At 34.2% G+C, this 16,174-nt stretch overlaps 1 protein-coding gene across 1 annotated transcript; it reads left to right on the top strand.

The window, feature by feature from the left end:
* The first annotated feature begins 3,230 nt into the window (after positions 1–3,230).
* On the top strand, positions 3,231–13,927 carry LOC145590206 (endoglucanase 13-like). The gene is made up of 16 exons (XM_081646957.1): positions 3,231–3,242; positions 3,510–3,654; positions 10,319–10,461; positions 10,608–10,820; positions 10,909–11,109; positions 11,193–11,279; positions 11,493–11,657; positions 11,761–11,884; positions 11,987–12,150; positions 12,268–12,610; positions 12,698–12,730; positions 13,015–13,056; positions 13,180–13,275; positions 13,417–13,485; positions 13,660–13,704; positions 13,774–13,927. Exons 1-16 carry the CDS (start codon positions 3,231–3,233, stop codon positions 13,893–13,895), a joined length of 2,004 nt encoding a protein of 667 aa, XP_081503083.1. The 3' UTR covers positions 13,896–13,927.
* The last annotated feature ends 2,247 nt before the right edge of the window (positions 13,928–16,174 follow it).

Here is a 16,174-nt window from a genome sequence, read left to right as displayed (position 1 = left end):
AGGAGCGCCGGCGGAGGCCCTGGTCGGATTCCGCACCGGCGAGGGGGTTCGTTGGTGGTGGCTGACAGGGGTGTCGTTGGTGGTGGCTCGCTGGGGGAACGTTGGTGGTGGTAGGTTTTTTTTTCTTTTTTTTTTAATTTTTTCAATAATTAATTAAATAATTATTTTAAAATTAAATTATTTAGAAGGGAACAAATCACAAGCTGCCACGTGGCATTATTAACCTTAATGACTAACGGTGTTAACCTCCGTTAGTCATTAATGGCATGTTGTGACATTTCCATAAAACTGAAGGTTATATGGTGTATTAGAAAGTTTTTGGTGGTATACGATGAATTAAGCTTAAACTCAGTGGTATTTGGTGAAAAATCCGCATTTAAACTTACTCATTAAGGAGATTTTTTTTTTTACACTCAAAACCACCTCTCAAAACCCCAATATTCCATTAACCGTCATTCTCACAAAATTGTCTCCCTCTTCTTCTCCAAAGCGTCTTTTTCCAACTCCAATAAAAAACACAATATTGTCCACATCCTAACCGAAATTCTTGTAAGTTAATATCTCTTTAATTATTTAATGTTTTTGATTAATTTTTTTTCAAAATTTTTGTTTCATGGTTGCAATGACTGTGTAGTACTAATGGTTTTTGATGTGATTGGATTTGTTTGGGTTAATGAGTACTAAAGCTACTCTATTTTCCTTTAATTTTCTGTTGACGCATGTCTAATTTAGTTTATTAGGGTTTGCAATTGTTAATTTTTATTTTTTTTTATTATTTTTTTGTGGTTAGAATCAATACTAGTATTGTTCTCATGATATGTAAATTCCAATTTCCTTTTTGAAGTAAGGTGTTAATTTGTTTAGTTTCATATATTTGAAAAAGTAGTCTATATTTCAATTTACTTTGCGATTCTTGTTGAAATTGTTGATTTATGAACTTCTTGAGCTTTTAATTTTCGTTATTAACTATTGGATTAATTTTCAAATGGTAATACATATGTTCCATTATAAGTTTACATATGTTCCATTATAAGTTGGGAACTTGAAGTATAATTATGATGTTGAACTCTAATTTTACAGCTTTTGTGAAATGCATATTTAAACTGTATGATTTATTGTTTTTGTGGTTGCACTCTGCTTTTTTTTTTTTTTTTTTTTTTTTTTTTTTTTTTTTTTAAAAAAAAAAAAAAATAAACTATAGCTCTGCTGTATTTAGTTGTAATGACAATCTATTATATTGGCTATCACCAATAAATCTTCAATTTTTTTCTTTCGTGTATTCGTATGTGAGATACTAAAATGTCCTGTTTTCATTTATTTTTCAATGACCATTCATTGGATTGTTTAAAACCAATGTGCTTTTATAAGGAAATCCATTCAGTTGGGATTTTTTGAAGTTTGCTTACATGTTCAAAATCTAATGTTATGTTTTATTGAGTTTGTAATTACTCTTTGCTATTTTGGTTATTACCTATTTGGTTAGGATAGTTGATCAAAGCTTCTGTTTTTTGTCTACCTATGATGACCCTTTTTGAATTAGACAATTCATCTAAGCTTATGTTTTTGTCTTCTTATGACCCTTATTTTTGCTCAATGTGTTTTGTCATTTCATATGAAAGTCTGAATTGAATTTGCATTATCCATTTAGTTGAAATCTTCTTTTTGGGATAAAAGATAATGTTCCGTTTTTCCTTTGGGATAAAAGATAATGTTCTGTTTTTCCTTTGGGATAAAAGATAATGTTCTGTTTAATTGGTTATGTATTTACTCTTTGTTTGTTTGGTTAATACATATTTGGATATGATAGTGGCTCAAATCTTTTGCTTTTTTGTCTACCTATCAGCTGGTTATTTCTGTTTTCATTTGGGATATAATATAATGTTCTAATTAATTGTTTATGTAAAAACCCTTTGTTGTTTTTTGTTTATTACCTATTTGAATATGATAGTAGCTTTATTCTTCTGTTTATGTGTACTTTTGACCTTTGTTTTTGTTCACTATGTCTGGGAATTTCAAAATGCATTATGATTTGATTTTTCCAAATGAAATTTTTGTTTTGGTTATTTATTTATTTTTTGTAGCAAAATGGTCAGATATAAGCAGGTAGCAACAAAACCAAAAAAGAGACCCCAAAAAAGGGGCAAATATCGTTGGGTTTGAAGAAGAAACCCCTTCTAGAAGAAAATCAACAAGGAAAGCTTCCACTGCTGCTACACCACCCTCTCCCGTTGTTGCTGATACTAGCAGTGACGACGAAGCAACAGACACGGATCCACGGTTCAAGTCGACCCTCTACCGTGAGTTGTACTATAAGACATTCACTAGTAGGACAATTTGTGAATGCCGACATGTAGACTTCGATTCACTTGACAAAGTCCACGCTGATTTTTTTACGACGGTGGTTTAAGCACCAACAATGGGACAAGTTGCCAACAGAAAACACCCTGGTAATATTCACTTGGGTAAAGGGAAATGAGATAAAGTTGGATGAACATTCTTTGAGCTAAATCTTAAAGATCCCTCGAGCAGGGATACGTGCCATTCTCCCGGGTAAGAAATGGAGCACTGTTAAGGAATTTGATGTTAAAAAAAGTCTTAATTTTGTGCTTGAAGAAGAAGACTCTGGTAGGACTAAGAAATCAGAAATTTATGAACTGCCACTGCCTACGCGTATTTTTCATCTGATTCTCTTCAGATCCTTTAATTGTCGTAATGATAGATTGTCCTCATTAACCTACCTAGACATGTTGGTCATGTACTTTGTACTTACTGGTATCAAAATGAATGTGCCGAGGATGATGATTGACTACATGGTTACTACTCAAAGATCATCAAAGGAAGGTCTATTTCTTCCTTATGGGATGTGATTAACCAAGGTTTTTATGCATTTTGAAGTTGATTTATCTGATGAAGTGATAGCTGCAAAGCAACCGTTCAATTATAATACCATTTCTAATGCTTTGGGGTACACATATGATACCGAGGCAAAAAAGTGGGTTAATGTAAGGGTAAAGCGTGCACCTAAACGGAAGCGCGAGCTTGAAGTGCGTGAGGAAGATATTGGAGATGATGAGGAAGATAGTGAAGAAGCAATTACGCATCATCTAACATTGTCATGCTTGAGAGCGTCGTTGTGCAAGAAATGCTTAAGCGGATGAGGCCGGACATATTCACTGACGATGTTATGAGTGACATCCGAGAGAGTGCACAGTCTATAATAGACGCTCGTAATGAGGCTTCAGGTACTTTTTTTTAAAGGCAGGCTACAAGTACTTATTGTACTTAAAATTCTTTAATTTACATAATGGAATTTATATTAAATTGGCAATGAACTATCTATATGTTGGTAATTACCTATATGTTTGAACATTGGTTAGCTACTTTCCGTTGTACACATTAATATGTACTGACATACTATGAATCGGGTTATTACCTATCTTCTTTATACTAGCAATTACAGAAAACTAATTGTATTACTTTTCTTCTTTTTTTGAAAGTTGCTGATGAAGGTGAAGGAGACGACATTGGGGGAGGAGAAGGGTCTGCTAGTGGTGCACCTACTGATGATATATTTGATTCTGATTCTGGAATTGCAACCTTTGGTGATAATGAAGCTATTGACTTTTATGATGCTTATTTTTATTATCATTTTATGTTTAGGCTTTTGACTTTTCTGGAAAGGTATCTAAACTTGGGAACTGTATATTTTTGGTTGTAGTATATGTGCTGTTTCAAGTTCGGTGTGAAGACAATTTAAGGCATTTGTACTCTAGGTCTTAAAATATATTGGCCCTTTGTGGCAAAATTCTACTAATGGCATGTAAGTCATTAATTACTTAAGTATGGTGTGTAACTTATTAAGTACTTTGTTGTTGTTGTTTTTTTTTTTTTTTTTTTGAAAAGAACTTATTAAGTACTTAAGTATGGTATGTTTCTACAGTATGAGGTTTATTAACAATTTAAATTAAAATGTGTTCTATATGGAAAACATGATGTCCCCATGTTATGAACTTAATTTGGATATGCAATGTTTCCATTAATTCTACAACTATATAAGGTCATTGATACGCACTTATTGATAATAAGCAATTTTTCTATGATAACTCGGTGTATAAAAGACACATTTTAAAATACTTGGTAGGCATCAATACTTGTAGATCTGTTTGTACTAGTTAAAATTGAAATTGAATTGGTAGATAACTGTAATACTTCCTCTATTCTTTTTTACTTGACCTGTTTCTTTTATCACGCTTGTCAATACAGAACTTTGACGATCATTAACTTAAATTCTCCATAAGTAAAAATTATAAAAGTTATATATTATGATAGTATTTATTGAGACGAATCCAAAAAGATCAGTCATGAATGTATTTTTCCTTACATATTATTCACAAAAGACGGTCAAAGGAAGGGTGATGAATAGTGTAAAAGTCAAAGCGGGTCAAGTAATAAAAAACGGAGGAAGTAATATTTAGCATTAACAAAATTCCAAACAAGTGATTCCACAGTACAATGATTCTTATTCAATTGTAATTAGCATTAGATAAATCATTCAATAATATTTGACCAAAAACATAATCCATGACATAATCAGCGCAAACAAAGTCATTCTTGTGTATGCAATTTGCTTATTCTTCTCCGTATTTGATTGACATAACTTGTTTTTCAAGTCGCATATTTGTTCATCAAATTGTTCTTTTTTAACCTTCATTTTGTTCAGCTTCATAGTTACAGATTCAACTTCTTTCTCAATTGCATCCAACCTCTTTGACATCATCTCACATTCTACGCATCCACCGACATCGTCGTACAACCATTTGAAAAATCCACAATCAGCCTCCTGTAGTTTATACCCTAATTTGTAATTAGGACCCTAATGAAAGAATATTACATGTACTCATATTAATTAACATTGTTAAAGTTAAATTATTATTTAAATAACTTTCCAATCTCTATACAATTTAACAAATGACGAAAGGATTTAGAAATTTTACCGGAAATTTTCCACAACCACAAAATTTCCTTCCCCTATTGTGGTTATGCTTTGTCAGTACGAATCTTAGAGGGAACACCATATCCACATTTCATCACGAATCCGCCAAAACTTGAAGATGAACCTCTAGAATATAATGAATCCCCCATTTTTTTTTTGTATGGTTACGTGTAAAGAATTAGGTCAAGGATATAAATTAAAGTTTTGTAACTGACAACCAAAAAACATGGGCGGTCATTTCAAAACTTTGAATTCAATTTAATTTGAAAAATTCAATGAAGGGTTTAATTGAAAAAACATACCGTGTAACTATGCTTTTTTCATGTAATTATAATATGATTTATCATATTTAGTAGAATGTCATTACACATTTGTATTTAAACTTTTTTTCCTTCTTCAAATTTTAACAAGTAAAAGCCAATTTGGGCCTAATCTAGGTACAACTATCAAGTACGTACATAACCATTTGGGCCAGAATCTAAGTACAACTATCATTATGTAAAAATCATGTGTGACAAGCTAATTATCAATATATTAACAAATTATAATTTAGAAATTGGTAATGTCCACAACATTTAATGGACATATCCAATGTTCAATTAATTTGATTTCTTAGTTAAATTTGTATTGGATGTTTAATAAATTCATTATGCATAAAGAAAGTTTAAATTTCAATCTTAGTTTTTTGGTTTCAAACAAGGGAATGTTTAATCTAATATTGAAGTATATGCATTAGTTACCATAGTAAATATATACCAAACCACAATAGTAAATTACAGTAAATATATATTAGTTACCATTTATACCAAACCCTGGTTAACATAAACTGTGGTTGTCCAGTGATGACCAAAGTCACATTTCCTACCAATTAAGCAGATAACAATATATTAATGAATTATAAATCAGTAATTGGTAATGTCCAACAGAACCTACGGTTATATGTTTTTAATCAACGAGTGAATTTAACAGGTAATGACCAATTATAATTTGTGGTAATGCTTTATATGAAAACAGAATTGAAAACCATATATTTTTTTTTATTCGGATGAAACATGTATTACAAGACAAATATGGTTGTCTTCTCCAATCGTAAAGTACTTTAATACAATTGGTAATGTCCAACATACCGTATGGTCTTAATCGTTTAATATTTAAATTGTCTATAATAGGTAATGTCTTATCCGTATCTGGGTAAATGTCGTACACACAAACACGATTTGTAATTCCGCCTCCTTTTTTTTCGATCAAACAGCGTTTCGAAGAAAAATCAGACGTTTTCTTATCAGATTATTTTGCAGAACGTAAATTACCTAATTATCTCAAATTCTTTTACATTGAATACATAAATTCGATATTTTTGCAACCTTTGATTGATATTATACTAGTGAAATCTATTATTCTAGAATCCTAAATCAGCGCCAATATGCCTTAAAAACCCGGATTTTGCAAATTCGATTTTTGAACAAAGTTGAATGACGTTGAAGAATGTGAATTTTGTCGATGAACAGTGACGCAAGACTGGTATCACGCGCACGATCTTAATTAATAGGGAAATTCGTCAATTATTGAACAAAGTTGAAGGACATTGAAGAACGTGAAGAACATTGATTTACAATTTTTTGATTTTTATGTTTATTAACTTTTGGAAATTTTTTAAATTACCACCCAAAAATGTATCTATTTTCAAAATAACTACCCGTTTAATTTTTTATTTTATTTTACCACCCCTTAAATTAAAAAACTACTCAGATTACCACCCATTTCAAAATTCCGGTGGATTTCTGGTATGTGACCTACCCAATGGCTAGTAACGACTATGTCTAAGCATTACAATCAACTATGTGTTCACTCCACCTCCCCTTTAAATTAGTTTATTAAGTACAAGACAACCTAAAACCAAAAGAAAACAACTAAAAAAACCAAGAGTTTGCTATTGGAATTGTCACTACTACTGACCATCTTCATCATGTCACCACTAAGAGTCGTTAGGTGGGGCCCACATAAAAGAAATCCACCGAAAATTTAAAATGGGTGGCAATCTGAGTAGTTTTTGAATTTAAGAGGTGGTAAAATAAAAATAAAAATTTAACGGTTGGTTATTTTGAAAACGGATACATTTTTAGGTAGTAATTTAAAAATTAACCTTCTTTTTTTTTATTAGGTAAATACAAATTTTAATAAATGATTTTTGAAAATTTTAAATACAAATTATAAAATGATTTTTGGAAAATCAGTAATTATTTTTTGGAAAAAAAAAAATTAAAAAAGGAAAATTCCAAAAATAGGTTTGACCAAGTTTTAAAAAAAATAAAAAAATCATCCAATGAAAATTAAGTAAAGTGGTGGTCATAATGAAAACGACAATAGTAGAATTTTCGTTAATTCAAAGGAAATATTTCCCACGATTCTTCAAAATCAGCCGATTCTAGCACTAGTTGGTCCAAATCACCAACACATAATTAAACAACAAAAGCTTTACAAATTAGCAATGGAGACGACCCCAAACAAAAGCAAGCAGCGTCCCAAACATCATATGATATCCAAGACGCATAATTGCATAAAAGGTCAAGTTCGTGTACAAAAGATGACAACTTTACTGAGTCTCCAATAAATTCTTATGTGATACGTCAAATCCGGAACAATAGCGCCAATATGATGAGTTGTGAGAGAATATAACAGTATGTGAGTCACATAAGATGTGAATTAATCAGGAGACTTACAGTCACGACGAATGAAGAAGCAGCCTGCTAGATCGGCACTGCCATGAGACTCCATCTTCATAAAATAATCCTTGACACACAAAATTTGGGCCTCAAAAGAGCAGGCTCCCTCTTCTTGAACTACAACTGGACTAGAAAGCTCCTTAAAAATTGTAACTGAGACTTTGCGGGTATGTGGACAAGGGGCAAGGGAATCATCACCATAGCAAACCGTCCCAGTAACCACATAGCAGAAATGTCCATCCCCCAAGTGGCACATGACATTTTTGGTATGAGGAGCGATACGAATGGTTTGTTTACCTTTCCACCCGGTAATCAAGACCTTGTATTGGTTATCGATCACAGTAGCTTCAACACATCTCCAAAGACATCTGAGGGGGGAGTCGTCTAGAACTTCCCATTTTCCGTCAACAGGGTTGAAGCGCTCAAAGCGCTTAAATTAAGTCATTTGATAATTTAAAGCTGTCCCTAACACTTCCCCCAAGCACATAAATCATCCCATTGGCCACAAACCCACAAGGTCTCGGCTTCCCAGTCGCCATTAAAGAAGGGAGTCGTTTCAAACCTTGATCATCAGCATTAAAATTGGTCTGTAATATCAATAAAATCGTTGTCAAGGTCAGCATCGGTATTGCAATTATTGTAGTAGTAGTAGTCGTCATCAAGCTCACAAGGCTCTATGTGGTGGCCACCGAAAAAATACAGCTTGGAGTCTAACTGGACACATCCCATCATGTTGGGATACTTGTCCTTGGGTATCTTCAAGATTGGAGAGAAAAACTCCTCCTCCTTATCCATCAAGGATGATGATATCGGCAGCTTAAATTTATACAACGTATCAAAGTCCATCCCCCAATTCACCTCGTTCTGCCGATTGGAACCAAATAGAGACAAGCCCAGAATGAATAAAAACAGCATGTAAAAGTATATGCGCCAAACAATAAACAAATTTATCAGCAACACATTAGCTACCAAATATGATTCTATTATCAAATTTCATACTTCCATCCTAACATTTGATTCAATTATCAAAATTTCTTTTCTACCAATAAAATTGAACGTTATGATCTTAGTAATTAGAACCAATAGTTCAGTAATTCGAACCCTAAATTGACAATTAAATTAACGATAAACCCAAGATAGTGAAATTGACATTCGATGATTAAAAAAAAAAAAATCTTACCTCAAAAGCTGCTTCAATGGAGGATAGAAATATTCAATGGAGAATGTAGAGTGCGCTTCAATGGGAAACTGAGATAGAAAGAGCGCGGGAGAGAGGGATAGTTCTATGTTCAGCTGTTTATTGTTATCAATTTTATTCCAAATATTATTATTGGAAGTTAATGAGTTTTAGGATGAGATTAGATGTTATTATGAAGAGTTTTATATTTTTTTAAAAAAAAAAAAAAATTAAAAAAAGAGTTAGTATTAGAAGTTTGGAGACTTGTGATTTAAATTTGAGAAACTGAATCCTAAATTATTATATAAGATGTCTTTACCTTATTTTTGTTGATCTGATTTGGTCTGAACTTTTTTTCCCTAATCTGATCTAAATTTATTTTTTCTGATATGATTTGATCTAAATGTAGAGTGTGCTTCAACGGGAAACTGAGATAGAAAGAGCGCGGGAGAGAGGGATGATTCTATGTTCATCCGTGATAGAGTATAAAATATATTCCTGTGCCTCAACCATTACCTTAAGCTTGTGGTTGAGTTGGTCTTCTAACATGTACGGGTTCGAATCTCATCCACCCCTCCTTCAAATTGGAATTTATTCGCACTAGGTATGTTCATTTGATTTGTTAGACTTAGTTATTAACTTGTTGGGCTTTCCTTTTTTAAAAAAAAATCTATGTTGGGCTTTGACTATATATTATATAGACTTTAGCCCAATCTGAAGATTTGGTAGCCCATTAAGGTCTAAATTGAGTCAATAAAAGTCAAACTCCTAAATTTTGGTGTAAAGCATGAACAAACAATTATTATTATTACTCGTATTATTATTCTTATTAGTATTATTATCGGCATCTAACCCTCTACTGCCACGTACACCATATTATATATTAATATTGTGCCTGCTACTTAAAACTAGTCAACCAAGCTAGTTATAATGACAACATAGATAAACAAATCCAATAATATTGCGTGATACTTCGTATGTATATTTTCCAAGCAATCTTTTATTTTTTTTATTTTTTTATTTTTTGTTCTTTGGGTTAAAAGGCAATTGACTCATATTTTCTAATTTACATTTTGTCATTTGACCAAAAACGTGAGCACCTTTAAGCTTAATTCACTAGAACGTGGTGGCAACCAAGTTGATGTAAAAAATCAAACATATTTTTAGTGTGTCATTTTCTAGACTCTTTCTTCATGTAATCATGTATTTGGTTCTCCTTCATTATAATGCTATGAACATAACATTGCTATAATACATGCATCCTTGGCAAACAAACTACATACACTTAACTTTATGCAATAATTTTAATTCATAGAATTGTTAGACTTATAGTAATTTTTATGGGGAGATATCGCTTGTGTGGTGTTCTCTTGGTCACCTTACAACTTTTTTACGTGTTAACATCGACTTCTACCAATGTTGTAGCAACTACGGCGTCCTTTGATTATAATGATGCACTTGACAAGAGTTTATTGTTTTTTGAGGCACAACGGTCTGGTAGACTCCCCGGTAATCAACGAGTTCAGTGGCGTGGTGATTCTGGCCTCGAAGATGGTTTTTCACAACAAGTATGTACACATAATAATTAAAGAGGCCGGATTCTCTATAGTTAATTCCTCGTCTAGTTACTAGAGAGAATCCTGTCCGACTCCTCCATATATGCTTTGGATTAGTCATACTGATACGAAAATTGAGAAATGTTCAATGTATGCAGGCAGACTTAGTAGGAGGATACTATGATGCAGGGGACCATGTGAAGTTCGGGCTTCCAATGGCGTATAGTGTGACACTAATGTCGTGGGCAGCTATTGATTTGAGGAAAGAAATCGTAGCTGCTAACCAAATGGATAATACCCTCGAAGCAATTCGATGGGGGACTAATTACTTTCTCAAGGCACATTGTGACAACAATGTTCTTTGGGCTCAGGTAATAAGTCTATATACTCGTGTCTTTTTATTAAAAAAATCGCGCATGTGTAAGCTTTTCTATTGTGCTGATTTGCAAGCGTGTTTAGGTAGGTGAAGGAGAAGAGGATCATAGTTGCTGGCAGCGTGCTGAAGAAATGACTACATCAAGATTAGCTTATAAGCTTGATTCTAGCCATCCTGGTTCTGATGTTGCTGGTGAAACTGCCGCGGCTTTGGCTGCTGCTTCTTTAGCCTTTAAGCCTTACAATTCTTCCTACTCGGGTCTTCTCTTGAGTCATGCCAAAGAGGTATGTAGTCTCTTATTTATTTGCATTCAAGTACTCTTCTTCTAGTACAAGTTTGCATTTTGGTGAACAGATTTTTTCTGCAGATTTTTTCGTTTGCTGATACATTCAGAGGCCTGTATGATGATTCCTACCCAGAAGCCGAATCTTTCTATCCTTCATCCGGATACACGGTTAGTACATGATCATTTTCCTTATTTGTGGGAAGAAAAAATTAAATACAAGTATATTGTGTATGCTCTCATAGTTCATAATACGAAACCATGTAATTAGTCATCATCTTATTTAATAATTAGAGCCAAATCTTTGTTTAAATAATATTTTCTACAAGTATTGGTGTTGCATCAAATTTATAACACTGAAATGTTGTTGGTAATGATTTGAAGGATGAACTCTTGTGGGCAGCTGCCTGGTTGTACCGAGCCACGAATAACGACTACTACTTGCAGTATGCATCTTACAATGGAGCTTCTTTAGGTGGAACTGGTAATTCAGTCAAAATGTTCTCTTGGGATAACAAGTATGCTGGTGTACAAATCCTTCTAACAAAGGTACGTAATTTCAGTTTCAAATTTTGATAATATCTTTTGATAAAAACTGAAATTTCATGTGATCATCAACCTGTCAAAAGTAGTTCACATGTGTGTTTTACAGGTATTGTTAGATGGAGATGGTCAAGCATACACTGAAACTTTGAAGCAATACAAAGCCAGAGCAGATTTCTTTGTTTGCGCTTATTTGCAGAAAAACGGTGGGGATAATGTTCCCATGACTCCAGGTCAGTCTAGTCCTTTGCATATGCCCTGTCCAAAGGTACTGATCTGATGATACCGCGAAAGATCCCTTAGCTGATTATTTCTTTTCCTGCTTGTATGAGCAGGAGGGTTGGCATTCCTTCTCGCGTCAAACAACTTGCAGTATGCTGCATCAGCCTCTTTCCTTTTAGCCATCTATTCTGAATATCTAGCTAGTTCAAGCTCTGTGATTCAATGTCCAGACGGTACAGTACAGTCTCAAGATCTTCTCAACTTTGCTAAGTCACAGGTAAATATTTTTTTGTGCTACTTCTTCAGCCCTTCAACTTTTTTAGCCTAGACTATTTTACTACAAGTATCAACTTAAGTCTATTGAGCAAAATATACTCGGTATGGTACGGTGCAGGCTGATTATATACTCGGTAACAATCCTCAATCAATGAGCTACTTGATAGGCTACGGAACCCATTATCCTCAAAAGCCTCACCACAGAGGTTCTTCTATCCCATCTATACATGAGCTTAGTACCAGGTTGGACTGTTCACAAGGCTTCGACGAATGGTATAGGAATTGGAACCCAAATCCAAATGTTCTGTATGGAGGTCTAATTGGAGGTCCTGATAGCAGTGACTGCTTTACTGATGACCGTGACAACTACGACCAAAGTGAACCTACTCTTACTGCAGGAGCACCTCTAATAGGCCTTTTCTCCAAGCTGCACAGTGCATTTTCCTCAAGTCCACCTTCAGGTCATTACCTTAATCATTCTTTAATTCTGTACTTCTCTATGTTTTCCTGGTAAAACATACATTTACCTATCTTTCAATCTTCTGCAGGTTATCATGAGTCCCCTAAAACACCTCCACAAAGTAAGTACTCGATCACAATCGAAACTTTTTTTGATGTTAGTTATAGTTTTAGGCCCTATACTCACTACTAAAGATAAGGTCTGGCAAAAAATCTGCTGATTTTGATCAGAAAAATCCAGCTTTGATTAGTAAAAACTAGTTTCAATAAGTAATTGCATAGGATAAAACCAGCAGTGAATGAGCAAAAATCAAATTTGATATCAAGTTTATACCAAGATTTACCTGATCTCCTTCCTTGTTATTCCTCCCATTAATTCTGTGTGTGTAATCACTCAAACTTTTAGGTTCTTATTCAGATGAAACGAAGGAACCAAGCATGCCTTCAGGTAATTAAGTAATCTTGTTGCGAAGTTTTTACTGCACTTCCTAGCTAAGTTTATTTGATCTGATTCCTTTCTGGCAACCCTGCATTTCATAAGACTGACAGTGTCTTCAACATGTAAATTTAGGCTATGATCAATATCAGAATCCATCAGCTTCATACGCGTCACCAGGTAAATTCTGCAAGACCGAGTTTTTTGTGTCAGTCTCTTGTAAAATCTGCTGTCTGCTATCATAACTTTCAGGGCTCTCACTTCACTTGTATACATGAAATTATCTTCAGAATTTCGATTTCTTCATTTGTGCTACGATTTTTTCTCAATTTCTTAGTCTCATTTTGATTTATTTTTCTCTATCTCCTCAAGACCAACCAGCTGAAACTCCACTCCAGAGTACATCAGTGCAGAATCCATCAGCACCAGAACCTGCTCCAAGTAAGTATACCGAGTAACTCGCAGCTGTAGATCTTTACTTCCTTCTTTCCCCTATTACTCTATGTTTATTCCTCTCTGTTTGTTATCGAAATTTATTTCTTCATCATTGTTTCAAAATCATGATGTCAGGAAAAAAAATCAGTGAAACCTCAACAAATATGTTCATGTTTACAGGCTCTGACTACATTCTGAATTCACCTGCTCCCGGTCCAGTAATAGGTGAGTAATCTTGTTTTAACCTTAGAATTCAAACTGATGTATATGTATCTAATACTGAACATCTTGCAGAAGATTATGTCATGGTGAATCAACAAATAAACTCGGCGCCATCAGTGCTTTCAGGCCGGGTTAAGTACTTAGTACTGAAAGCAATGCTACCCTTAGTGCCTCTTCTTATTGCAGCCCAGTAACTTTGTATGAGCTATTAGATTAGCTTAGTATATGAAGCTAATTCTAATTTATTCTTGTAATTTTTGCTCCTACTAGCATTGTTTGCTAGCATTTTTATTAATTTTTTTTATCTTTATAATTGTGAGTTAATCAATTAATATCAGAGACATCAATCCTTATTGTACTTGATTGATGAAATCTGCAATTCAAAGTGGCAGCCAAAAAATTGTGGTTTGCCCTTCTATGTGATGACCATTAATTCAATTCAAAGTACAATGCATGTGATGTTTTATGGTCACAAAATTGTTGAGTGCAAAAAAAAATATACCAATTTTGTACATACAGTACATAACGATAGTGGAATAATCTTTTTGTGTTTATAGCCACAAGGATATATTTTTAGGCAAAATTATACTCATTGACATGAATTTTAGGCCAACTACGACAAAAAATGAACTCTGTAATCTAAGGGCTCGTTTGGCATTGCTGTGGTTTTCTGTTTTTTGGTTTTTTATTTTTTGAAATCATATGATAAATGTCATATAATGTATCAAAAATTAGTCAAACTTATTAAAATCATGATAATTTTGAAAACTGGCAACAGAAAAGTGGAAACACCTTTTTCTTGTTTCCTGTTTTTGGTTTTTTGTTTTGAAAAAAAAAAAGAAAGGGAAATTCTAAGTTGTGCCCTCCTATTTCCTCGATTTCTCAATTGTACCCACGATTTTACAAACTTACAAACTGTACCCACAACCTTTGACACCGTTAGAAGATATACCCCTGCCGTTAAGCTACTGTTAAGGTAGTTAAGATAAATATGATTATGTTGTCATTTAAGGTGGTTTAATAACAGCAGGAAGCTTTCCCTCCTAAATTAGGAGGTTGTCTAGGGTATGCAGCAACACTCTGTTTTCTATTTAATCTCTCCTCCCTTCATTTCCCTTGACAATTAATCTCTTCCAATTCACAATGCTCTCTTGAATTCATCAGCCCTAGGTGCTATTGTAATCCCAGCAAAGTGGCGAAGTTGAAGATCTCTACCACAAATCGCAACTCGAGAAAAGGTTTCTTCAAGTGTAACGACTGTGGGTATTTCAAGTGGTTGTTGGAAAGCGATGTTCGAGGAAGTAAGGTTGGAGATGAAGAATTAGAGCAGCTTCGAGTCCAGATATTAAGCATGAATGAAAAATTGAAGGAATTATCCTGTTACTTGAGGGTTGAACTTAAAATAGGTTTATTTATGTATGTGATGTTAGTTATTATCGTGCTTATGAAAAATGGTTAGAATTAGGAAGAAATAGTTAACTATGCAATTTGTGTTTGGAGGAAGTATATGGAGTAGAATTAGGTAGCATTTTGGTAAATGGTTGTAAGTTTATCATTGATTAATGCAATTATGATTGATTACCTGCTCATATTTATTTATTCAATCATATACCTGCTCATATATAACAATGATATAGCTGGACATATGTAATTAGAGTCAAAAAATTACAATTCCAGTTGCAATTTTGTCAAAATACAAACTCTTTGCAAATGATTAAAGCATTACAAAGCATTTGTTCAGGTTTGTTCCTACCAAAATAAAGTTCAAACATCCACTTTTAGACCCAAAAAGTTATCAACTTTGTCAAACAGCTTGCTAAAGCATTGATAGCCTATTCATGATTTTCCTTGCTCTGGGACTTAAACTGCCAAAGGGATTAGGTTGGCTTGTTGATGCCCTAGTTTGGCTTGCTGGTGCCCTAGGCTGCCTTGCTGATGGTCCTGGCTGATTTGCTGATGGTTCTGGCTGACTTGCAGAAGGTTGGTTGTACTGGCTCAGGTTGTATGCTTGGGCAGGAGCTGGCTGAGACAGTGTCACCAATTGCTCAATCATGGAATTTGCCTCTGTCTCATTAGTGGGATGCTCCCTAGTCCTTTTCTTCTCTTTTGCTGGCTTATTCCCCTTCTCTGTAGCAGTTGGACCACCCTTGCAAGTTTGAGTGTTATGTCCATAACTCATGCATTTTTGGCATTGGACTGTAGCACTCCTCTTGCCCTTCCTTTGCTCTCCTTGTTCTCTTCTCCTACATCTGGAAGGCCTTCCAATACTCCTTTTGATTGTAGGAGGAATGAGCTTGGGAGCATCAATCTCAGGCCACCTTTCAGGGTCAGGAATGGCTGAAATGTTCCCACTATATGTCTGCCTGTATCTAGCAACAGAATACCAATCACTGACATACATGGCTGGTTGTTTGCCATCATGTAATATGGCCCTGATGTCATGCTTACAGGGGATACCTGATATTTGCCACTT

This window comes from Chenopodium album, chromosome 17 (assembly GCF_948465745.1).
Source record: "Chenopodium album chromosome 17, dcCheAlbu1.1, whole genome shotgun sequence".
Lineage (NCBI taxonomy): Eukaryota > Viridiplantae > Streptophyta > Magnoliopsida > Caryophyllales > Amaranthaceae > Chenopodium > Chenopodium album.
The sequence above is the reverse complement of the archived record's forward strand: the minus strand, read 5'-3'. Positions and strand labels throughout refer to the sequence as shown.